The 24,661-nt window shown below is 43.9% G+C and overlaps 1 protein-coding gene across 8 annotated transcripts in view; it reads left to right on the top strand.

Moving 5' to 3' along the window:
* The window catches only part of Iqch (IQ motif containing H), a 181,106-nt gene that overhangs the window by 3,407 nt on the left and 153,038 nt on the right, over positions 1–24,661 (top strand). For all 8 annotated transcript variants that reach the window (XR_003948058.1, XM_006511557.4, XM_006511553.4 and 5 more), the window contains exons 2-4: positions 4,252–4,374; positions 4,853–4,944; positions 10,679–10,790. Coding sequence is in view for 7 of the 8 variants with exons in the window: in XM_006511557.4 (XP_006511620.1) it covers positions 4,252–4,374; positions 4,853–4,944; positions 10,679–10,790 (327 nt within the window). In the remaining variant the exon portion in view is untranslated. The remainder of the gene's footprint in view (positions 1–4,251; positions 4,375–4,852; positions 4,945–10,678; positions 10,791–24,661) is intronic.

Here is a 24,661-nt window from a genome sequence, read left to right as displayed (position 1 = left end):
AAAGGAAAGTACAGGCCAATTTCACACCACAGAGCTTATGGTACCATTTAATACAGGAAGCCAAAGGAGCTCATGCTCCATGGTGTGACAGGGCAGGGTGGGAGGACAGGGAGGGATGACGGCGGCTTTCCTTTACTCTGCGCAGAGGCCTAGGCATCCTTCATCAGCAGGCTCTGACTAGCATCCTTTATCAGCAAGCTGTGACTCTCTTTGGTATGCACATGTAAAGTGCATGAAGAGATAGTGATCTGTTAGAAACTGGACATTCATTTGTAAAATTGTATGGTTTGATTTTTACGGAAGAATTCCATGATAATCAAATTCTCAAAAATTAAAAACAAGTGCTTAGAGCTAGACTAACATTTCACATACATAGAGACCCCTTTCTATGAGTGGAGCCGATCCTCAGATGGAATTCTAGGCAGCTGTCAACTTGGCAGAGTCCAGAGTTATCTATGGAGTCTGACCTATGGGACAGCCCCCATCAGATTGGCCTGTAGGCAGGTCTAAGGTGTTTTGGGATTGCTGACTGATGCAGGAGAGCCTAGCCCACTGTGTGTGGTTGCACCCCTGGGCAGATGGCCCTGGGTTGTGTAAGGAAGCAGGCAGAGCATAATCCAGAGAGAACAGGACAGTAAACAGTTCCTCCATGGCTTCTGTTCCAAGTTGCAGCCCAGCTGGACTTCCTACCTTGTGCTCCTGCCTGGCTTCCCTCCTTGATGGACTGTGAGCAGTAAGATGAAGCAGGCCCTTTCCTCCACAAGTTGCTTTTGGTCATGGTGTTCTCCACAGTAGCAGAGAGCAAAGTAAGGCAGTTGGTACTTTGAGAGAGTAGATCTGAAATACTTAGGTGCAAAGTTAGACTCAAGTAGTACCTGGGTATTATATACTGCTGTACTCAAACTATCTGGGTAACTTGCCAGGAAAGCCAACTGTTAGTTTTTTCCTAGAAGCAGTTGTCAGTATTTGGTTCCATTGTCAGAGCGGGAACCAGAGAACGGCAGCTTCATGGAGTTCTTTTTGGCAATATTCTGCAACTACAACTTCTTTCGCTTTCAGGCTTATAATTGGGATGTTTGTTTGTTTGGTTGGTTGGTTTTTACACTTTTAGCTGACTCTTTCCTCAACTGGTCAGATTAGTGAGATAGCGTAATGGGAGTCATCATAGAGCCAGTATATGGGAGAGCCAGGCTCTCCAGGAAGCTCTGGGCTATGTTGTGGAGTCCTAACAAGCATGTTAGGGGAGCATTAGGCCTCAGTCTGTAAAAGAAAGCCAAGTACAAACCTGTAACGTGATTTGATAAAAGCAGTAATATCCAGTGTGTTGCTCCTTAAGCAGGTTATGTGTGTAGGTCATGTGTGCAGCGGTGTCTTTGTTTCTGAGTATATTTAACGGATGTTCCTGTAATGAAGGATACCTGGTCTTTTCTTTAAATTAGTTTTGGACATTATATTACAAAAGTCCAGCAGATGTATCCTAACACGTAGCTTGGAAACATTGAAGCTAATTGACAGCTTGATATTTTGGCTGACTCTCTTTCACTAGTCCCTATGTGTGACTTATAAGGCACATATAATACCAAAATGAACAAGGTCAAAAGGAACTCCAAGAGAGGAGGTCGAATCAGCCAAATTTGTGCTGAGCAGAGGTGAACAAAATGGATTTTATGTCGGTAATGACTCTGTGACGTCTAGTCTCATGGAGTTTTCGGGATTTACAGCAAATCTTTTCTGCATTAAGTCTTTCAAGGTTTCTATTAGTAATGATTCTGTCCCAGTCTGTCAAAACAGTAATCATTTCTAAGCAGAAAATGTACCGTTAGTAATGTTTTTGCTGTTCATAAAGATAATGGGTGACCTGTAAAATTTCAATATGGGAGATTGGATGTAACTGAAGAAAATATAGAAACATAGAATTTAGCCTCATTACCTGCCAGGTCTGGTGTAACATTTCCCATGGTGCTCGTCTCTAATGCAGTCACCCTTAACAGGGACTTCTTTCCACTTCAAAAATGACAAAATCACCTAGCAAGAACCAAAGGATGCTCTTGAGAAAGATGAAGCGAGCAACTCTGTTCAGCGATACAGTGAAGGAAGCGTCAGCTAGTTACATACAGTGTACACACAGGGGCTTTCAATGCACAGAGCAGAGGCTCCACAGCCTCCTCTGTGGCGAGCCTGTACAAAACACACCACACACTATTTCTCACTCAAATTCTGAAGTAGCTGTTTTCCAGGTGAGAACACTACGCCCGTAGGAGCCTCTGGACCGTTTCCAGGGCCAGGCAGGATTCCAGCTCTCAGGCATCTGGCAGTCAAGTCTGTACTGCTTCATTTTTATGTCCATTACCTCATGTTCGTTTACTAATTCCAAAGAGTAGGGAAATGATTCTGTTCTGGCAAAGGAACTAGAGGAGGTGCTGAAATTTTGAATAACATGAGTGGAAATTGAATGTTTCGAGTTAATGCTAGGAGCTGTGTGCAGCTGCCATTGTTGAGTTCTTCCTATGCATCGGGCCTGTTGCATGTTCTCTCACAACTCTATGAAGGAGTGTTGTCCACACAAGGGGAGAATGGAGGAAAACTAAAACCTTTGGTACCCTGGTGAATAATCCAACTCAGTTTCACTCCCTCACATGGCTGCAAGACATTATCGCAGAAAGGTCCAAGGAAACAGCCAGTTCACTCCTAAGAGGAACCAAAATGTATGCACCCAAAGGACTCACCCTTTGAACTGCCCATTACACTGCACACAGTAGATGCTAAGTTAGATTGCAGCACTGATTTGGACAATCAGAACACACACCTCTTCATCATTGGTCCCTATAGGCAAGCAGGGAGTTTGTTCGGGTACCAGTCTGTGAGCCCTGGAGGTTCTGTGTGACGATTTGAGCAGAGTACAAATAATTTAATAATTTAATGTGTCTGCCAGACTTCAATGCCCATCCGTGAAAAGATGCAAATTCTGCCTCTTGAATATGGCCCTTGGTTCCATGGGCACATCCCCAAGTCAGTAGTATCATAGGCTGGGCCAATGTGAGTCCAGTTATCCTACCAGAGCACAGGTAGACATTTCAAAGTGCCGTTAGCAACCCAGTCTGCAGATTGCTGTTGATGTGCCTGCCGCTGAAACAGGTGTCTGGGTTATGCATTAGCCTAACAAAGTGTTTTCCTTGTGGCAGCAGCCCATGCAATAATCAGTGCCATCTGCATTTATCTGGTTTGGTTTCTAACGTGCACGCAGCGAGTCAGCGCTTCCTTGTGTTACAGTGCCCGTTGGATGCCAGACAGAAGTGTGCTCACCATTTCTAAGGAAAGCACCCACTGGAGGAGGGGCACGTTAAAGCAATGGCATATGCTGCTTTCTTTTCCTCATGGATTATTTCCACTTCTCACTAAGCAAAAACAAAATCCAAGGCACATCTACATAGCTGCCACCTCAGACCAGTGTGGCAGAACCAGCCTGGAGGGAGAGCCACCTGGCCCCGTGGGCGCATTTGTTGTACCTTTCAAAGGTACACTTTCTCAAGAGCCCTTTTTTGCTGGACGTTCCCCGTGTTTTGTTTGTTTGTTTATTTTGAACTTTAACTGGTCTGTAGAGATCAGCATCTGGCTCAGACTTGCTGTCTCTGTTCATCAGCTTTACCCCCGGAGAAAGCAGCAGTCATCCAGGCTGCACTTCAACCTTGTATCTGTTTCTAGTAGCTGCACAAAACAAATGCTACAGAAACCTTCTTATTCAAACTCTGAGGCAATAATCTTCTTAATTCAGACTGTCCTAAAGCCACAGAGGCAGCCCTTTTTAATGACTGCCATAAAGCCATGTGTGCCTAGCAACTCAAGCCTACTGTAGGCCTGTTCATTCAGTAACTGCAGGGCTGGGGGTGTGGCTCAGCTGCTTGCCTAGTCCTGGATTCAATCTCCAGCACTGCATAAAAGCCAGCCTGTGGTGCATACCTGTGATTCCAGTTTCTGAGGGTGGAAGTAGAGGTATAAGGAAGTTCAAGATCATCTGTGGCTTCCTAGTGAAAAATTCAAGGCTAGTCCCAGACTGGGTAAAAGCATGTCTCGAAAACCAACAACAAAACCTCGCAACAGGTAGACAATGTGTGTGTGTGTGTGTGTGTGTGTGTGTGTATATATATATGTGTGTGTGTGTGTATATATATATATATATATATATATACATACATATGTATATATATATATATATATATATATACACATATCTATAATTTTTTTTGCATTCAGGTTCATGAGGACCTTCATCAGTTAAAGGAAAAATTAGTAAAATTCTCAGCCGAGGAGACAAGGAGCACTCTAGACATTCAAAATCTTGAGACAGCAATCCAAAGGACTGAAATGGGGTTAAAGGTAAGTAGAGCCTTGGAAAGCAAGTAAAACACTGAAGAGGAAAGGTCTGGTGGTTCCCACAGGCCCCTCTGCAGCTGGTTAGCAGAGCTTGGCTTAGGGTGGCCACCAGACCTTTCTTCAGATTTCTGCTTGAAACGCAAGTAGCAGAAAGACCTTATTCCATGTTGGCACTGATGGGTCAGATGTCCTTAGCCACGCCCTTTCCTGACTGTGGTACCCAGTTTCAGTTGTGTTGGAGGGCTACAGGTCAATGAAGCTTTAATGTTCAATTGTTCATTATAATTTGGGGACATTTGAAGTAATTTAGTCTTGTGATGCCTAATGCTATCTTAGGCATGCAATAACATAGTGTTTGTGCATTTGGGCTGGTGGGGGCTTAATTACACAATCCAAAAGTATTGACCTAATGAAATGAAGTAAATTAGCTAAGTATCTTACGTCCACCATAATGGCCTAAGCTTTGACTTTTCTGTAACAGATTCACATCGACAAGTATCTAGGTGTTGTAAACCAGGAGGTGTTAATGGCTCCTGTGAAGAAAAGCTTGGAATCCCCTGTCACTTCCAAATGGTAAGTAAAACAGCCATGTTAGAGCTCAAAGTCAGTAACGCCGAGAACCTTCATCTCTTAGGCAAAATTGCTTGAAGTTAGTGTCACAATTTGGGATTCAGGGACACCTGCGTGCAGGGTACTTTCAGGACTACCGCTTGCCAGCAGGGCTGTTGTTTGGGGTCCTAGATTGTATTGTGTTTTGGTGAGAAATAGTTAAAATTCTCCAAGGTAACATTTCAATGAAAATGGGTTGGGTTTTACAGCATTTCAATCACGGGGTACTTTGTTTACAGCTTTGTACTTCCTTCCATATGTGCCTTATGACTAAAGTAATTTGGGGACCGGAGAGATGGGTTAGAAGCTAAGAGTGCATGCTGCCCTTCCAGGGGACCTGGGTTCAGTCTCTAGCATCCACAGTGGTTTGGATCTTCCTGTGACCCCAGCTCCAGGAAATTTGATACCCTCTTCTGGCCTCTGCAGGCACACCTCTGTCCCCTAATACACACAGTGTATAGAATGCATGCCTGTGCATGCACTCACATACATGCAGGTACTCATATAATCCATACAAACACATACATATAAAATAAATCTTAAAAGTAATTTTGGTATCCACAGTAAGCAAGAGAAACACCCATTATGTAATATACACTAAGAGAGGATTGATTGAATTCAAACTAAATTGAAAAGAAGTGCTCTTGCCTGGCCTTGGGCCTCCTCCTAAGGGAATATAGATTACGAGTGGTAGTCGGTCTTAAATCCCTGTGACTTTTCTTTGTGCTTTGCATATGAACCGGGTACACATGACCAATGGTAAGCAGTAGAGCGAGTGTTCTAAACTTCAAGGTAACATGGAACGGTGTGTGTGGACAGAGCCAAGTCTCAGTGCTGAACAGTGGCATTGACATGGCTCTTCCCATGTTCCCCTCCATGAAGTTGGTGGCACAGGTATCTATCACCCTTTGTAGAGGCGACCCTGCCCTGTTCTCCATGTTTCCCTAGCCTGTGTCCATTAGCACCTATCCTCTAGGACTACTCCATAGTCACCAATTTCACCCTCACCACCGAGGTGGTAATTACTACTGTTTGATAACAGATTATCCAACGTTAATGTCTTAGGCTACCAAAGCTTATTACAACATAGTTTGTTGTCAGGAATAGAGGTAGGCACAGCCTTGCTAAGGGCCTCTGCCACAGGGTCACTCATAAGCTAAGTGTTGACTGGAACAGACCCCTTTAAGACTTGGCACGGCACTGGGAAGGCAGCCTCAGGAGAGACGGGTGAGGTTCTACTTCCAACCTCAGGCACACAATCTCCATTTGCCTTCCGGGCCCCTCACTGATGTGTAACCACAGGACTTGAACCCTGAGGAATTAGAGAAAGTCCATTCCATCTGGGAGCCTCTGAAAGCAGAATGGGCCTGGGGCTGGCCAAATGGTGGACAACATGGTACAGGAATATGTTGTCACCATCAAAATGGCTTCAATGACAGTGATCCTCCTGTCTCAGACCCCCTAGTTTTGGATTTCAAGGGTGAGCAATCATATCTGGCTTCATCCATAATTCTTTGCTGTAACAATACACTGACACTCCAAATCTCCACTTATGGCTGGGTGTTTGAATCTAAAACCTCATTCTCCTGTTTGTCCTGAGGGAGACTGTCTTATCAGCCCATACCTAGTTCATATTATGGAGGCTTACAGGAACTTGTACACTGAGATAGCACTGTGGCCGGTGCTCTGTGGGATTTAAAAGAGTCCACATTTGGAGCAAAGACACTATCTTGGTGACAATCACAGTGCGAGACAACACCTGGCTAAACGGAGACTCAAGTAGAGCAGGTTGAAGCGTGCAGAGGTTACTTGGGGCTACTGTAGAGAGTTTGGGGGCAAAGTAGTTCATGGACGCAGGCCTACTGAAAGGAAAAGGGAGCCTTTTCTGGGGAGAATAATATAGCACAAATAAAAGCCACATAGAGAGTGACCACTGAAGGTCTGTTCAAGCAGGGAGACACATCAGCATGCTGGGTGGGGAGTGGGGGTTGGGGGAAAAGAGGAGGGGTAAGGAGGGTGGGTAGGGAGAACGGGGGACAGACTAGGCAAGAGTAAAATCTAAACTCATTTTCCTAGAAATGGGGAAGCACCGATGGTTTTTATGTCAGTCTGTGACTCAGTAGTTCTTTGTAAAGATGACTCTGGAAACAATGCTTTAGACAACGGCTGAGCCACACAGTGTAGCGAGATTAGCAGCTGGGTCAGCAGCAGTTGCCCACACAGTCATCCCTTGGCTTCTCTGTCTCTTGTTCATGTACGCACAGCTGCTGCTTGCCAAGTGTGCTTTAGATATGGGAGCGATGTCAGTTAGCCACAGACCTTGTCCTTGCAACACAGCTTCTAATCTGAGACGTTTAGACCTAGATGAAGGTCCTTGGAAGGGAGAGTGAGAGGAAATCTTACATTGGAAGCATTTGGGCAGGTGGACCGGGAGCTTTTTACTGCAGAGGATTTGGGTTTGGGGGAGATGATGCAGGAGACCCTGGGCTGTAGGCCAGTGCTGAGCTTGGGATGAAAAGCCAAAGAGAAGCCACTAGGCCAGGCTACAGGCTGACTGTGGTAGACCAGGCTACAGGCTGACTGTGGTAGACCAGGCTACACGCTGACTGTGGTAGACCAGACTACAGGCTGACTGTGGTAGACCAGGCTACAGGCTGACTGTGGTAGACCAGACTACAGGCTGACTGTGGTAGGCCAGGCTACAGGCTGACTGTGGTAGACCAGGCTACAGGCTGACTGTGGTAGACCAGGCTACAGGCTGACTGTGGTAGACCAGGCTACAGGCTGACTGTGGTAGACCAGGCTACAGGCTGACTGGTAGACCAGACTACAGGCTGACTGTGGTAGACCAGGCTACAGGCTGACTGTGGTAGGCCAGGCTACAGGCTGACTGGTAGACCAGACTACAGGCTGACTGTGGTAGGCCAGGCTACAGGCTGACTGTGGTAGACCAGGCTACAGGCTGACTGTGGTAGACCAGGCTACAGGCTGACTGTGGTAGACCAGGCTACAGGCTGACTGTGGTAGACCAGGCTACAGGCTGACTGTGGTAGACCAGGCTACAGGCTGACTGTGGTAGACCAGGCTACAGGCTGACTGGTAGACCAGGCTACAGGCTGACTGTGGTAGACCAGGCTACAGGCTGACTGTGGTAGACCAGGCTACAGGCTGACTGTGGGAAGGGCTCGCAAAGAACAGAGCCAGCAACAGGGCACATGTGTGTGCTTAGTACTAGAGCTTCACAAAGCAGCTTGATGTGCGTTGCCTCTAAGTCAGCCCTGTGATCGATCATACAGGGTAGGTCGTTATCCCCAGTTTACAGACAAAGATCTAAGACTGAGTAAGTTGCATCCAATCACATGGCCAAAAATTCTACAGGAACTCTCAGAGTACCCAATCTTCTGACTCTAATGCTATTGAAAGATTGTGTAATGGTGTTTGCAGTAGTTTTCAGTCTGTTTACATTCTTAAAAGAAATCCTTGTAAATCTGATTAAAATAAAAAAAACAAACAAATGAATTACACAAGTCAATGAGATAAAATGTGCCAGCCCATACTGATGAAACCTTAGTTGTCAGACATTTTTAACCTTTTTTTAAAAACATATTTTAAAAACGTTTATTTGTATATGTATGTGTGTATGTGAGTGTATGTGCATGTGAGTGTGTGCATGTGTACAACACCATACGTGGAAGTCTGAGGACAACTTGAAGGACTCACTTCTCACCTTTCAATGTGTAAATTGTGGGAATCAAATTTAGGTCACCAGGCTTGGTGACAAGTACCTTTACCCACTGAGCCATCTCTCAGGCCCTCATTTGTACTCTTAAGTTTTAAGTTTAGGACTGTCACTCTTAACTAGGTTAAATTTTGACTGGCAGATTGGCTGATCTACTTACTCTTTGAAGCAAGGAATCCATAGAGAAGAATAAAGAAGGGTTTTGGAGAAGAAAACATACAGTTACTCTACCATCTAGGCTATTGAGCTTTAGTTTGAAGTCACAACAGACAGTGGGAGGCCAGCTCAGATGTCAGCCAGGCCAGTAGTAGGCAGACTAAATGTGTACCAAGGCATCATACAAATGTAGAGACAAGCACCTTCACCCACTGAGACATCTCCCCAGTCCCAAGGACTTTCTTTAAGTATAAAAAAAACCCCGGTATTTCCTCTTTCTTTAAATCCATAAGGTTGATATTTTCCCCCATGAAGAAACTGACGTGTAAATCGCAGAGATGGCCAGTGGCGAGGCCTATACTGCTGTCCAGATGGAATGGCTGCCATCTGGGATTCTCCTCTTACTCCATAGCTTGCTTTTCATAAATGTGGTTTTCCTTGTAAGCGACCAGTACTCGAGGGGGAAATCTGGTGGTGGAGTAGTGCAAACGGCCAGAAGCTACACAAAATCATCAGTGGGCCTGGCAAGGGCAAGACTCTCTCTCTCTCTCTCTCTCTCTCTCTCTCTCTCTCTCTCTCTCTCTCTCTCTCCTCTCTCTTTCTTTTTTTTTAATGACCCCAGTAAATTCTGAGACTGAAAGCAGGTTTAATTTTTCCCAATCCACTTTTATACAATTTTAATTACATGCAAGTATTAAGAGCAAGCACTACAATAAGGAACTAGCAAGGAAGTAAGCAAAGTCCCGTGATTACTCCCGTGACAGTTGTTTCCAAGGGCTTGTCAGAATGACCAAAATACCTGAGCCCACTTCCTCACCCAAGCCCAGAGAGCTGGCTTTCAGTATTAATAAGTGAGCAAGGATCAGACCTAGGAGTGTCTCAGAGGGTGTGTTAAAAGTAAGCTTTGGGTTTACGAGGCTGTGTTAAAGGTGAGCTTTGGATTTACGAGGCTCTGCCCCTCGAGCCTCTGCCCTCCGTGTGGCTGCAGGTGCTGTATCTATTCCCAGGCTCCTGAGTCCTGAGTCAGGAGGCTTTGAATCCTTGAGTCTTGCTTTTTCAAGGCAGCTCTTAGCTCAGTGATTGCAGTCCTCTGGTGGGTTCAGGAAGTGGTGTTTTGTTTGCTTTTTGTTATTGTAAGGATGGAGATGACCACATTCAATGTCTTTAATGTATTAGAGAAAAATTCAGAAGTCTTAAGTTGCGCTTTAATGATAATTATACAAAAGTGGGCATCATAGTAAGACCAAGATATTAAGTTGTATTGGTGGCTAGATTTTAAAAATTTTTTTATTATGTTGGTCATGTTATAGAAATTGAACCTGCATTTACATGTAAAAAGTTAATTATAGTATGAGGCATATCTGCTCATTCTTACAATTTTACTTTGTTTTACATTGCTCTGTAGCAGTTCACTGCTCAGCAAAGGAGAGCTCTCACCAGCTCTGCTATTAATCTTTACAGCTATTAACACAGCAGAAGTTTAAAGAAAATACTTACCATGGCCTGTTTTTCTCTACCAAGATATGCCTTATGGTGAAACCGTTGTGTACTCGGAGCCAGAGCTGGCGCTTTTTACTCATGCTCTAGGGAGGGTCTTCATCAGACCTCAGAGTTCTTGTGCGCAGTCAAGCAGCTGTGGCTTGACAGCGGCAGCACGGCTGAAGGTGGCTGTGGTCCTGATCCCCAGCAGCACATTGCTAATAGAAGGCAGTCTAAGTACCAAACATTGGTTTGCATTATGATTTGAGAGGCCTTTGGGCCCACACAGGAGATTTTAACCCCTCGTTCTGTTTACTTACTTAGGTCGATTCCAACTGTAATTGACCAGAAATCCTTTATTTTCCCCATGGATTCTGATTTTTGGCGACCTCAAAAGCATCGCGGTTCATTGCTACACGGCCTTAGAAGAGCAAAGGTAGGTCCCCAATGAGCCAGGCAGTGGAGTAACTGTAGGAGCCTCGTGGGCCCAGGAGGATGGCAGGGCAGAATGAGAGGTTTCTTTGAGGATAATGAAAATAACTCAGTGTTAGATAGTGTACAACTCTGTAAATGCACTAAATACTACTGTGAATGCACATTCAAAAAGGGAGCCTACTGATATATAAGTTATATCCCAAGGAAACTGCTATTTTTTTAAAGGTGACATTTAATTTCTAGTATTTTCGATGGGGAGATGGGGAGAAAAGGGTTTATTCAGATCACACTTCCATGTTGCTGTTTCTCACCAAAGGAAGTCAGGACAGGAACTCAAACAGGGAAGGAACGTAGGGTAGGAGCTGATGTAGAGGCCATGGAGGAGGCTGCTCACTGGTTTGCTCCACAAGGTTCGTTCAACCTGCTTTCTTATAGAACCCAGGACCACCAGCCCAGAGATGGCACCACTCACTGTGGATTGAACCCTCCCCTACTGATCACTAATTAAGAAAATGCCATACAGACCTACCTACAACATGTTTAAAACAAAATATGACAAAATAAGCTATAATAAGAAAAAGCAAAAACCATCATTTTGAAGGCAACCTAACACAAGGAAAAGAGTCCCAAGATCAGGCACAAGAATCAGAGACCCATACATTCTCACACTCAGGAATCCCATAAAAATACTAAGATAAAAGCTGCAACACACACACACACACACACACACACACACACAGTTCCTGGTATAGATCCAGCTAGGCCCCGTGCTTGCTGCTTCAGTGTCTGTGAGAAACTGTTAATTTTTTTTATAAGAGTAAATATTTACATTGTATTTTAAACTAGATAATATGCATGTTGTGGTCTGTTTTATAACTTGATGTTACTGTTTTGGAGGTATCTATAGCATAGAAGTAAAGTCAGTCAAAGCACCTTTCTTTTTCCAGAGTTCAGAAGGAACACTCCCTGCTGCTCTGCTGAGCATTTATCAGCTGTAGGAGTTTCCTGGGGCCGTCCCAAGGGTCTTACATACAGAACCCCAGCATCTAGAGATCAAGATTCTTTGACTTCTTCATTTCTTCTAGCTGTCTGCTGAGTAGCAATGGGGAAAGAAGCCCTCTTGTTTTGTTCACTGTCTTAGTGGAAATGCTTGGAGTTTCTTTCCATTTGACATGTTGCTTGTAGGCATGCTGTAATGACATGTATTTTGTTGTGGTATGTTGCCTGCTTCTCTATTTACCACATGGGGATGGTGGATTTTCTCCAAGGCCTTTTCTGCATCTAATGAGATGGTTGTTTCTGGCCTTTCACCTGTTTATGTGGCAGACTGTGTTTATTGATTTGTGTGTGTTGAACCATCCTCCTGTATCTCTTGGATGAATCCAACTGGACCATGGTGAATAATCATGTTGATATGATTATCTTTGATGTGCTATTGAATTAAATTTATAAATATTTCATTGAAAATTTTTGCATTTGTGTTCATCAAAGATTCTGGCCTAGAATTTTCTTCCCTTTCCTTTTCTTCTTCTTTGTTTGGCTTTGGTATCGGGTAATACTCGCTTGGGAGAAGAACTCTGGTGATGTTCCTTACTTTTCTGTTTTGCAAAATAGTATGAATAGTATTGGTGTTGAGTCTATGAAGGTCTGGGGGAATCCTGCACTGAATTTATCTGGCTCTGGAATTCTTTTAATTGGGAGATTTTAAACTGTTGCTTATATTTCATTAGGTGTTATGGATCTATTTAAATATATAATTTCTTGACTTATGTTTCTTTGCATTTTTCAGTTTGGTGGAGTATAAATTTTTAAAGAGCTCATGAGGTCTCTGACTTTGCCTCCAAGGGAGTATTTGTTGCTGTTATTATTTTTGTTTTTTAGTTTGATTCTGGTTCCTTCTTTGTGTTAGTCAGTTCAGCCTTATCCAAAGGAATATCACAAACTGACCCAAAAGAAGTCTGTCTCTTACAGTTATGGATGCTACAAAACTCAATCAAGATGCTGGCAGATTGGGTATGTTGTGAGGGCCCATTTCCTAGTTTGGCAATAACTCCATTCCTGAGGATTCCACCCTTGTAATCTACTCACCTGCCTTGTCTTGCCTCCTAAGAGCATCACAGCAGGCTAACTAGATCTACATACGCGGAGAGGGGTAGGAACATGCAGTGCATATTGACTAGCCCAAAGCAATCATAAGTCATCTTCCTTGGGTACCAGATTTTCATGATTTTGGAAATAACATGTTTAATGTTCAGGACAATCCTAAAAGGAGGTGTTGTCATTATCTTTGGTTTATTTGGAAAGAGACTAAGGTACACAGTGGGAGAACACAGCTTGTGCATATCCAAGTTGGTATTGTGAACCTAGAACTGCAGGGCCACAATTCTGTGTTCTTATCCATTGTGATATTCTTTGCATGACAGCTGTTTGGGTTCAAATGTCCATATCGTAAAAGGTACCATTTTACACAAAGATACACTGCCTCCATGGGGGAAGGAACCCTTTTTATAAGACACAGCCGCCATGGGGAAGGAACCCTTTTTATAGGACACAGCTGCCATGGGGAAGGAACCCTTTTTAAAAGTGCCTACACAGCTTTGCAGTTTTCCTTGCTCACACTTGCCACAGATGTAACTGGCTAGTGACCTGCATGACTTTTTTTTTCTTAATGTTTATCATTCTTTTAGATAACGACCTTAATGAGTATAGAGTCTATGCTAGTTTGTTTGTGGCTCCCCCATTCCAGGGACTCTGAGTAAATAGTTATTGTAGGAGTAAATGAAAGCAGCACGGAGACTACCCAAGATGAGCTCATGCCCAGGTCAAGCATCCTTGCGGCAACTGCACATGCACAGGGCAGCCCATTCATGCCTCGGCCATGGTACTTGCTACATTAGACCCCTTCAGACACTGTGGATGCTTACCAAGGATTGTTAAGGGCATGTTGGAATGAGGAAGATAGATCAGGTCTTTGCTGCCACAGAACTTACAGTTGAGTCGGAGGAGACAAACCATCAGTAAGAGAACAGCAGACAACAATAAATCCCTGATGAGTAAGAGGCAGTACGCAGAGTAAGGGAGTGCGTTCTTCACCCTCCGTACTGTTCAGTAGCTGCTGCTACCGTTACATTGCGAGATTTTCATTTGTTTGTTTTGGTGTGTATGTGTTCTGTTAAGAAATCTAGATGGTGCCGGTCGTGGTGGTGCACACCTTTGATCCCAGCACTTGGGAGGCAGAGGCAGAAAAAAAAAAAAAAAAAGAAAAGAAAAGAAAAAAGAAAAAAGAAAGAAAGAAAGAAAGAAAGAAAGAAAGAAAGAAATCTAGATGGTTCACAAGACCAGAGACTGGAGATCTCAACTCATAAAAGCAATGAAAGTCCCTGAGATCGAGAGAGACCATTGTAAAATGTATAGTTGTTATTGTTATTCCATAAGAAAGTTAAACTTTGGTCAGAAGTTTACTTTTCCTCCGAGGTTTGAGCACCAGTAAATGAGCACGAGAGACAGGAAGTATGCGTGCTGACTGCTGAGAGCATCTCTGTGCTCCTTGGCACTAGGGAAGCTTTTTTGAGAGAGGCCTGACTCCCTGGACAGGTTTTATCCCTAAACATTGATGACATCTGCTTTAAAATGCATATCTGCACTGCCTAGTGGCACATGCCTTTAATCCCAGCAATGAGGGTTGGGGGGGGGGCGGGGGGCAAGTGAATCTTTGAATTCAGGTCCAGCCTGATCTACACAGCGAGTTCCAAGACAGCCAGGACTGCATGGAATGACCCTATTTCAATCAAGAAAGAGAAAAGAAGGAGGAGTAGGAAGAGGAAGAGGAGGAGGAAGAAGAAGAAGAAAAAGAAGAGGAGGAGGAGGAGGAAGAGGAAGAAGTGGAGGAGAAGGAAGAAGAAGAGGAGGAGGAGGGGGAGGCGGAGGCGGAGGCAGAGGAAGCATTACTGACAAAATTGATAGCTCAGAGTCTGCCCTGTGGAGTTCTGGGAAGCTGCAGGCTCCTGCTTGGTGGAAAGGCCTGTGCTGTTGAGTAGTTGTAGAATTCAACTGGGCAATCGCAACCTTTGATCACTAACTTCCACCTTTGAAAGTAGGCAAACTCCAGCTGCTATTTTATACATTCTCTCCCCAAAGTGGATAGCTGTTTTTGGAATTTGATTTCTTGTCACACAGCTAGGATGACAATTAGGAGCTGCTCAACTGTAATTAAGGATCACAACTAAGAATTGTTTCTTAAGCTTTTAAAAATATGAACATCTTAAGCTTTATGCCATAATTGACAGTTTGGAGAAAAAAAGAAAGTTTGTATTGGTCTTTGAAGCACAGAAGCAATGATGGATATGGTTGAGCACGACTGGAACCTGAAGTCTTATTTGTGTTATCAGCATTTCTTGTTGCTGTGACAAAATACCAGACAGAAGCACTGTAAGGAAGGAAGGGCCTCGTCTGTCTCACCATCTGAAGGACAGCCCATCTGGGGGCAACAGCATGGCAGCCGGTGCAGGGTCATGTGTGTGCAGGGAAGCTGGGAGCAGAGTGCTGCTGCTCAGCTAGTTCTCCTTTGTATTCAGTCTGAGATCCCAGCCCACAGGATGCTGCCACTTCTGTCAGAGGGGGTCTTCCCCCTTCCACTCAAATATCTAGAAATACCCTCATGGACACAGGTGTGCTTCCAGGGTGATTCTAAGTTGACAGAGAAATGGACCCTTATAATAGATACTGTGGATAAATCAAGTCTCTAGACTTGCTTATTAGAATACTCATTTCATTTTTCGCTAAATTTATCAGCCATACATAATTTACCAGCAATGCATCTTTACTGCAATTATAACAAATGAAAGCTGAGGCACAAAGATGCTGAGGCAAAGCTAACTACCAAACCGCCTGGCCTATGTGCTCCTCCAGATGTTGGCTTTGTTTGCAGTAATACATCTAGTACATGGACATGAGCAGATAAGTAGGATTTGGATTGGGTATAGATGTTTAAATATTAACTGGATGATGGTGATAATTTTGGACAGGGTCTCACTATGTAAGTCAAGCTAGCCTCTAGCTCACTATATCTTGGCTTCCCAGAGCTGGTATTTTAACTGAGTACCTGATGAGGCCCAGATGAAGCATTCGATTTTGAATTGTTAAAAATAAAAGATGTTATTTTTTCACAGTTGTTATATGAAAGTATGATCACAGAATTGTTCTCAAAATATATGTAGTTACAACTATAAGCAACTGGGAAACAAAGCAGTTTACCTGCCACATGACATATTTCTGACTTTTTCCTCTTGACTATCCATAACAACAGAAGAATGTGACCTTGTGGGTTCAGAGTGGATTTTGAAGAGCTTAAAGTAAATAAGATGCATCTTTGGTGGTTTTGTTTTGTCTTATAGATATATGAGGTTTTGGTTTTTTGTTTTTTAATCTCTAAATGGTATCACATGCCTGTGGTCGCACCTCCTTGGGAGGCTGGGGAAGGAAAAACATTTGAGCCGCAGAGTTTGAGACCAATTTGAGCTTCATAAAGAGATTCTGATTAAAGCCCAAACCAAGCAAACAACCCCCAAAACAAGCAGCAAGCATGGTGCATGCCACATGCCTATATTGGGAGTTGGAGGCAGGGGGTCAAGGGTAGCCTAGGTTAGCGGAGCACGTTTGAGACTAACCTGTGTCACATGAGACCCAGTCTCTAAACAAACCCAAAGTATAAAAGAAAGAAAAACTTCATTGCCGTTCATTATGTCTTTGCTTTTGTCTCAATATAGAACTAATGGATTTTACCCCAAGAGCTCTCAATAACACAGCCAGGATTGTGTCTGATGTTATTATAGTCAGACCACTCTACCGCTTAAGTGCCAGGGTGCCCCTGTTTGAGAAGCAGAGGGTTGTGTGACATCAACTTCTTTATCAGATGTCTCTGGAGGCCCTTGTATGTGCTCAGCACTCTGCTGGGTCCCTGTTTTTCTGGAGATAATGTCAGTGGAGAAGATAAGTAGGGAGACAATAATAAAATTCAGTGGTAAGCGCTGTGATGGGCAAAGTATATAGAATTCTATTGGAGCGTTTGAAGAGCCCCCAACTCAGCTGCAAGAGGAGTCGATTTCAAAGAAAGCTCCCTAGAGCTGAGGTCTAGAGACTCAATGGGACTAGCTAGAATGGTATGGAGACAATGAAGGAAGAGTGTGTGGAGTGAGTTCCCAGGCAGAGGAGCCTGAATTAATACAAGACTGGGCACGGCAGGGCATGAGTGGGAAGAGAAGCAAGTATTTCAGTATGATAAGCAGAGTATGCCAAGAGCTAGAAGCTCCGCTCAGATCACAGTGTGCTCTTCTGAGCTTGGTTCACGAGTCTGAGTAGTGTATGGAGGTGGGGAAAATAAAGGCTTTGCAGCAACCACATGGCAATAGGCCTCCTCCACTCAGATATATATAGCAAACACACTGCTTCAGGATGCTGCTGGCACATCTCCACCACAACACACAACAGCGCAGGTGATTCCAGCTTCTCTGTCCTCATGTCTGTGTGTCTGTCATTCCTTTATTGCCTCATTGCTTCAGTCTAGCCAACCTCAAAGCAGTGCAGGTCATGGCACAGCATTATAACACAAACAGTCTACGAACGGCCACTTTCTCCACTTACATTTTACAGTTGTTAACCTTTACCATTTTTGCTTCATCTATTTTTACTGAAGTCTTTTAAAGTACAGACCTAATGACATTTCACCTCTTAATGCTTTTAGCATGCATTTTTAAAATGAGCTTTTTCCCACTTGCAATACCATTATCACACCTAATACAGTCAACGGTGCTTGTGAATATAATACATCTCAGTTTATACTCAGATTGCTCCTGTGAGTCCCCAGATGGCATCCCCTGCTCTTTATCACAGCCAGGGTCTGGGGAGGGTTTCCTGTTGCATTTATTTCTCTTCTAAAGCAGGGAAAGTTCAGTTTGTGGCTGTCACCTGTGTGTAGACCATTTGGAACCCAGAGCAGACTCTGAATGGGGCACTGCATGGCTTGAACTTGTCTCCTGGCCCCAACTTTTACTAATCACACTTCCAAAGTCACTTGCTGCCTCAGTGGCCTGGCTCCTTACATGCCTGATGTGGGGTCAGGACAACATGCATCTTGTGGGGCTGCAGCAAGGGTGAGTGAGGTAACAGGGGTGGTGTTCCCAGCTATGCTGGCACACAGTGAACACTGAGCAGCGCAGGGTTCATGTTAGTATTTGTGATTAGTCTCCACCGACCTCCAAGGTATCTGAGGCACGAGTCACGCATCCCACAGTCTAAGGAAGCATCCTATTTGGGGTATGGTAGGCCAGAAAAGCAGAGCACAACTCAACAACTTGAACATAAATATACAGCACATTGGCTTCTTAAACTGAAGGCTGTGTTCTTAAATATAGGTGGTGTCTTAGTCAGGGTTTCTATTCCTGTACAAAGCATCATGATTAAGAAGCAAGTTGGGGAGGAAAGGGTTTATTCAACTTACACGTCCATACTGCTGTTCATCACCAAAGGAAGTCAGGACTGGAACTCAGGCAGGTCAGGAAGCAGAAGCTAATGACATTTCCATGAGAAGATTCAATTACGTGCATATTTTTATTTATATATATTTTTCCAGAGATGTAAACTACTGCCAAGACTTACTTTTTACAATCACTTACTTATTTTGTGTGAGGTTTGGGGTGCAGAGGCCATGGAGGGATGTTACTTACTGGATTGCTTCCCCTGGCTTGCTCAGCTTGCTCTCTTATAGAACCCAAGACTACCAGGCCAGGGATGGCACCACCCACAATGGGCTCTCCGCCGCCTTGATCACTAATTGAGAAAATGCCTTACAGCTGAATCTCATGGAGGCATTTCCTCAACAGAAGCTCCTTTCTCTGATAACTCCAGCTGTGTCAAGTTGACACCCAAAACCAGCCAGTACAAGGGGGTCACAGAAAATTTGACAGTTGTGAAAGGTTCCTGAAAAAAGACAGAATCCAGATTGAAACTTGAACACACATGCCTGGGAGGCGTTTCTCCCAGCCTTACTCTCTGACTTGTTGCAGTAATAGTAACTGCACTCGTGAGTCACATTAGAATTATGTGCTACCTTGGGAGACTTCCAGACTCATGCTTTTACACATGAGCTTAGTTGGTGCACATAGGTACTATACATTCTTTGAAGAGGTTTATAGTTACAGTGTGGCTAAGTTGTAACTGGTAGGACATGAATCCTTCTGGATTGGAGTTATCTTCAGGCCTCAGATGTAGGTCTGTAAGCCCATATCACTAATGACATTTCCATGGGAAGATTCAATCCAGTGCATATTTTTATTTATTTATATATATATATTCCAGAAATGTAAACTACTGCCAAGACTTACATGTGCCAGGATGCACATGTGGAGATGGGGGTGACTGTGGGAGTCAGAGTCCATTTTCTCACTGTGTACATCCTGGAGACTGAACTCAGGTTCTTGACAGTGGCGCCCTCTGGCCTGTAGTGTATAGGGTGTATAGCCTTGCCTGCCTGCTGCTTAGATTGACTGTAGCGTGTGCTACTGGAGTTAACTAACATCTCGAAAGCGGCATCTCAATTTCAAATGCTGTGTTAGCCTGCTTGCCAGGACAGCTGCTATTCTCTGGCTACTAACAATTAAGAAACATAATTAACAAGGGGCCACGGAGTTAGTTGCAGCCTGTGTACCATAAACACTGGACAGAAGTTGGGTTTGTTGGCTTTGAAAAAAAAACTTGAAGATGCTATAGGTCTTACACTATTAGCCAGCCAAGGTTGAATTCTTTACGTAACATAAACAGTATATAATGTTATTCAGTTAGTATCAGGAGGCTGAGTGTGTGTGTGTGTGTGTGTGTGTGTGAGAGAGAGAGAGAGAGAGAGAGAGAGAGAGAGTTAGTTCAAGGAGAAAGAGAGTGTTAGTTCAAGGCCATTTTGAGCCAATATAACAGGACTTTGTTAAAAAATAAAAAATTGGGGTGTTACAAATGTTTTGTGAGATGGATGAGATGGCTCAGCAAGTTAGGACCCGAGCCACCAAGCCTGATGACTAAATCAGACTGCCTGAACCCACATTCTAGAACTACTTCCTCAAAGTTGTCCTCCGACCTTCACCACACACCCCTGTAACCCACAAACAAACACACAAATAAACAAATAAATATAAGTAAAAGTCCTTAAAGTTGCCCAGACTGTCACCCTAGACATCCCACCTGCAAGCTAATATAATAATCACTGCGGCAGATTTTAAGAACGTGAGCACAAAGCTTAGGGCTTACCTTTCCTCATGCCACGGGCTAGCCTCTGCCTCGGCTGTCCTGGGTGCAGTGCTGCTATGTGCTGTGGGCTGTTTGTGGGACCCACAGTTCTGAGACAGGCATTGGACAGACAGTGGGACAGGGCCCTTACAGCAGTGTGGAAAACCGGCCCTGAACTGGGGTCCTGGCTGTGTCGGAACCAGTAAGTACATCACCTCAGAGCATCCCAGGCTTCTAGCAACTCTTACCACTTATGAGGACCTTCAACCCACTGACCTTGAGTCACTTCCCCCTCAACTAGTTAGACTCCACCGTCAGGGAGGAGGGAAGCTGTTTTCTAGCCAGTGTGCATCCCTATTCCCATTGCTGACAGGACTCCTTCCATGGTGTGTGCATCCTGCCATAGCTAAGATAATCCATTTCTCAGCTTCCCTGCACTGCAGTGTGACAGTGGCACCCACTTCACCTCAGAAGGACTGAGCAGTGGTGCCATCAGCTCATCTGTGTGATGAAGGGGACAGTCACAGATGCCACATCTCTTTGCCATTCCGACTTCCCCCTTGCTTTCAGGTAAAAACAGGCATGGCATTTGAAGCCATAACAGTCACTTTGCACAGTGACAAGAATGGGGGCAGCCTCTGGGGGCAGCGCAGCAGGAGAGGAAAGGAGCCAGGTCCCTGATGGCTTCTCTGAGTAACTAAAGAACTCTGGCACGGGACAAGGGACCCAGAAGACCCTCCCACCCTTAACATCAGACTCAGTGACTAAGCACTACGATCATACTCTCAGAATCCTGGTGTGTCTCCCCCCTATGGCTATCTATCTCCCAGCTGCTCTGGGTCTGCACCCAGCAGCAGCACGTGACTGGGCCACATCTCACAGTGACATGGACTGCCCTGATTTCAACTTCGTGTGTGGCTTCCAGGTTTCAAGTGACACCAGACTCAGCCCAGAAATGCTTTCCTTTTTCTGTACCCAAATCACATCCATACCCCCCACCTGTTCCCCAATTTGCAGCAATCTCTCCTCATTACTCTCCCAGTCACTGAAAGGGAAGGGAGCAGATGACCTCCTTCTGCTAGCCACAGTGGAAGAAGTGTTCCTCCAGCTGTGAAGACCAGCCTCCTCTGACTAGTTTCCCCCTTCTCAAGGAATCCCAGATCTTTGCATGACTGATTCAGTTTCTCCACTCAGGTCTCATGTATGGCCATTTCCTAAGAAGGATTATTCTGGACCGACAAACCCAAGGAAGCCTCCCATTACTTCCCATCCCAGTGATAGCAAGAGACCTGGGGTCAGAGGCAAGCCAAACCCATCTCCCACTGGCAGGGCTTTCTGCTTGACCGTTGCTTGCCTACTTACCTTGAGTGGCAGGTAGGCGGCTGGCATGTACTTCTTTCAACTTTAAGCACCAGTTAGTTGGGTGAGACAGCCCCTACTTACTTGTTCTGGCACAAAGTGAGCTGAATAAGTGTTTGCCCTCATTCTTCAGTTCTCAGAAAACAGGACAGACACCTCTGGTAAGCAGTCTTACAGCTTTGTGAACTTGAGGCTGGAGTCTGGCTATGTAAAATCAGCACAAAGTTGGTGCTGCTGCTGAGCCTATGGCGGGTCTCTGCTTGTTGTGCCTTCTCCCCCTCACAGGGAGGCAAGGAGGGAAGCCATTGGGAACAGGATGTTAAAATGAAATGCTCATAAAGTAAATTAAATGCTTTAACTAAAACTTTAATGACGTACTAAGAAATTGTGTTGTTTAATAGATACTAGTGTATAGTGAAATGCACATCACTGTCACCTGGCTCTAACAGCTACCATGATTCCTGCCACTCTTCACCATCTTCCCTCCATCCCCATCATCTGTGGGCAAAGTCCATTCCCTTTCTCTCTCAGCAGACTCTCCCATGGCCCAGGCTAGCCTTGAACTCACCATTCAGTGGAAGATGGCCTTGAACTTCTGATCCCCCTGCCTCCACCTCTGCGGGCTGGGATCACAGGCCTGCGCTGTCACATCTGGGTTTGTAGTTTCTTTACTCTCTTTTAATGATATATGGTTGATTAGTAAATCCAGCTCCAATCAGCTTGGTCTGCCCGTTATAAAACTACAGTGTTCTACAGAGTTGATCTCAGTGGCCACCGATGTTGCCTGAATGCCCGATTACAGTAGGGATTGGAGTGATTCTGGAACTCTGCTATTCTTTCGGCTTTTATCAGCAACTCTAAAGAGCTTTTCCTTATGGAGGGAAATGGGGAGCAGATAGGATTGTGATCCACTGTGTACATGCATGAAAATCTCAAAAATAAAGAAAACATATAATAATAATAATAAAGAGCTTTTCCTTAGACATGCCTGGTAAGTACCAAATAGACGTGTAAAGGGAAGTAGGCTAAATGCTTAACTCCCTTTTATTTTCCAAATTCCAAGTTAATTTGTTGATGTTTTCATTATGTATTTTGGAGGATGACTATTAAGAACTCACGTTTGTAAAATATATTTGAAGTGTTTCAGTCTGCTTCAGTCCCCTCCCCCACCCTTTAGCCAGTAAGCTCTCCTTTCAACTTTCCCCCTGAGCAGCACTTTATAATTTATGAGATATTCAACATACAGTATCAGTCATTTGAATCTTACAAATGACCCTGTGAGTCTCATATTATTCCCCATGTTACAGATGAGAAATTTAACTCATGTGGCTCAAACTGGGACTCACTGTCTATTGCACTTTTCGATATATAAAACCATGGTTTGAGAAGGAGTGAAAAGTGACGGAATCATTTTCCTGTTTGTCCCTTCTCCGGCCTCAAGATTTACATGGAAGACATCTTTTACCAGTGGGAATATGACATTAAGCAATATCCACTTTAGAAGACATTACTCGGGGCAGACACTGTTGAGAACAGTGCTCTGATGATAATACTGTAACTTGGCAAATAGCTTCTCTCAACTTTGTTTGTGAAGCATTTCAATTTTGATTACTCTGTGTGGGAGCTACTGCTCAGATAGATGCGCGTTGTTTTATGGTCTGCCCATGTCTGGGGAGCTGGCATTACATGCTGCCTAGTGTTTTTAATTCAGAAGTTCTTCCAGAAGCAACCTTAGCCTCTTGTATTCCAGCCCTAGTTTTAATAGCATAAGCTATTTCCTTCTTATATAGCGTTGTGGGCACAGTAATAAAATAAATACCACAAAATCACTGATGAGATGAAAATTGAGCTCCCTGCTTCTGTGCAGCCATGTAGGTAAAACAGTAATTGGCTCTGATAATAAGTTTTGTTCTTACAAACCAAAGTCTAAATGAGAGTCACATTTGATATATCTGCTTGTAATTACTATCAAAAGGAGAAAAATGCAAATTTTAGATAGTTTAGCGAGTCAAAATAGATTAAACAAATTGCTGCCTTTTCTTGACCAATTGAAACATTTCTTGTTATTTATGATATTTCTCTTACTACTGGTGAAGGATCATCTTCCAGAGAGTGGTTTTCTGCTTAATGGAATGATTAATTTGCTTTTGGTTTTTAATCTATAATTTTTTAGAAAAATAATCCCTTATTATTGGATCTTATATTATAGTCTAAGCCCATAAGAAGGTTTTTGAACACACCTACTGCAAAACAGTAAGACAGCATTGGGTCTACTTAATCATGACTTTCAGTGAAGCTACTTTCAATATTTTATTTATTGTTGGGCATCAAACCCAGAGCCTCTCACATGCCAGGCAAGTATAGACTATTACTGAGCCACACCCCTAGTCTGATATGTATTTTTACTTAGTTTTACATTTTATTTATTTGTGTGTGATTTGCATGTATATGCCTGTGTGTATACTATGTACATGTATATGTGCATGTGTGTCCTTGTATGTGCATGTGTGTGTCCTTGTATGTGCATGTATGTGTGTGTGTACCATGGTGCTTTGTGAAGAGGCCAGAGGACAACCTGTGTGAGCTGGATCTCTCCTCCAGCCTGTGAGACCTGGAGCTGGCACTCCTGTCGTAAGGCTTGGCTGAAGTGTGTTTACCCACTGAGCCGTCCCACTGGCAGCGTTTTCTTTTATGTTACTTTATTATTTTTGAGACAGGTTTTCATGTAGCAAGGCTGGCTTTGAATTTCTAATCTTTCCACCTGTACCTTGTGAGTGTAGGATCATAAGCATGTGTCACCATGCCCAGAATCCAGTATTTTAAAAGGGAAATCAAGTCATGCAGGCAACATACTTTCACTTTGATAAGTTCATGCTTTAATACCAACATGGCGAAGATAAAACTATTAATAATTTTAAGAGAACTGTTCTAAGAGCCTACAATAAGAATCTGTATTCCAACACACAATATCTGTTTACATGGTGATTTTGTTCTGGAATATCTGTGCCTGGAGATATAAAATAGACAGGGACCACCTGGGCCTTAATGCTGGTACTCCAGCAGCTCTGGTCATCTTTTCCCAATCCAGTCCCGAAGCCACACAAAGTTGATGGAATGTAATAAAACTAAGAAAGGCTCTCTGGTCCCCTGAGCCAGTGATCCAAGAATTAAAAGTTCTAACAAAGCTGAGACCTGATGGATGAAGCCATTACCATCGGTCGTATCCACAATCCACATTCTTAA

This window comes from Mus musculus, chromosome 9 (assembly GCF_000001635.26).
Source record: "Mus musculus strain C57BL/6J chromosome 9, GRCm38.p6 C57BL/6J".
Lineage (NCBI taxonomy): Eukaryota > Metazoa > Chordata > Mammalia > Rodentia > Muridae > Mus > Mus musculus.
This window is presented reverse-complemented; position numbering and strand designations above follow the sequence as displayed.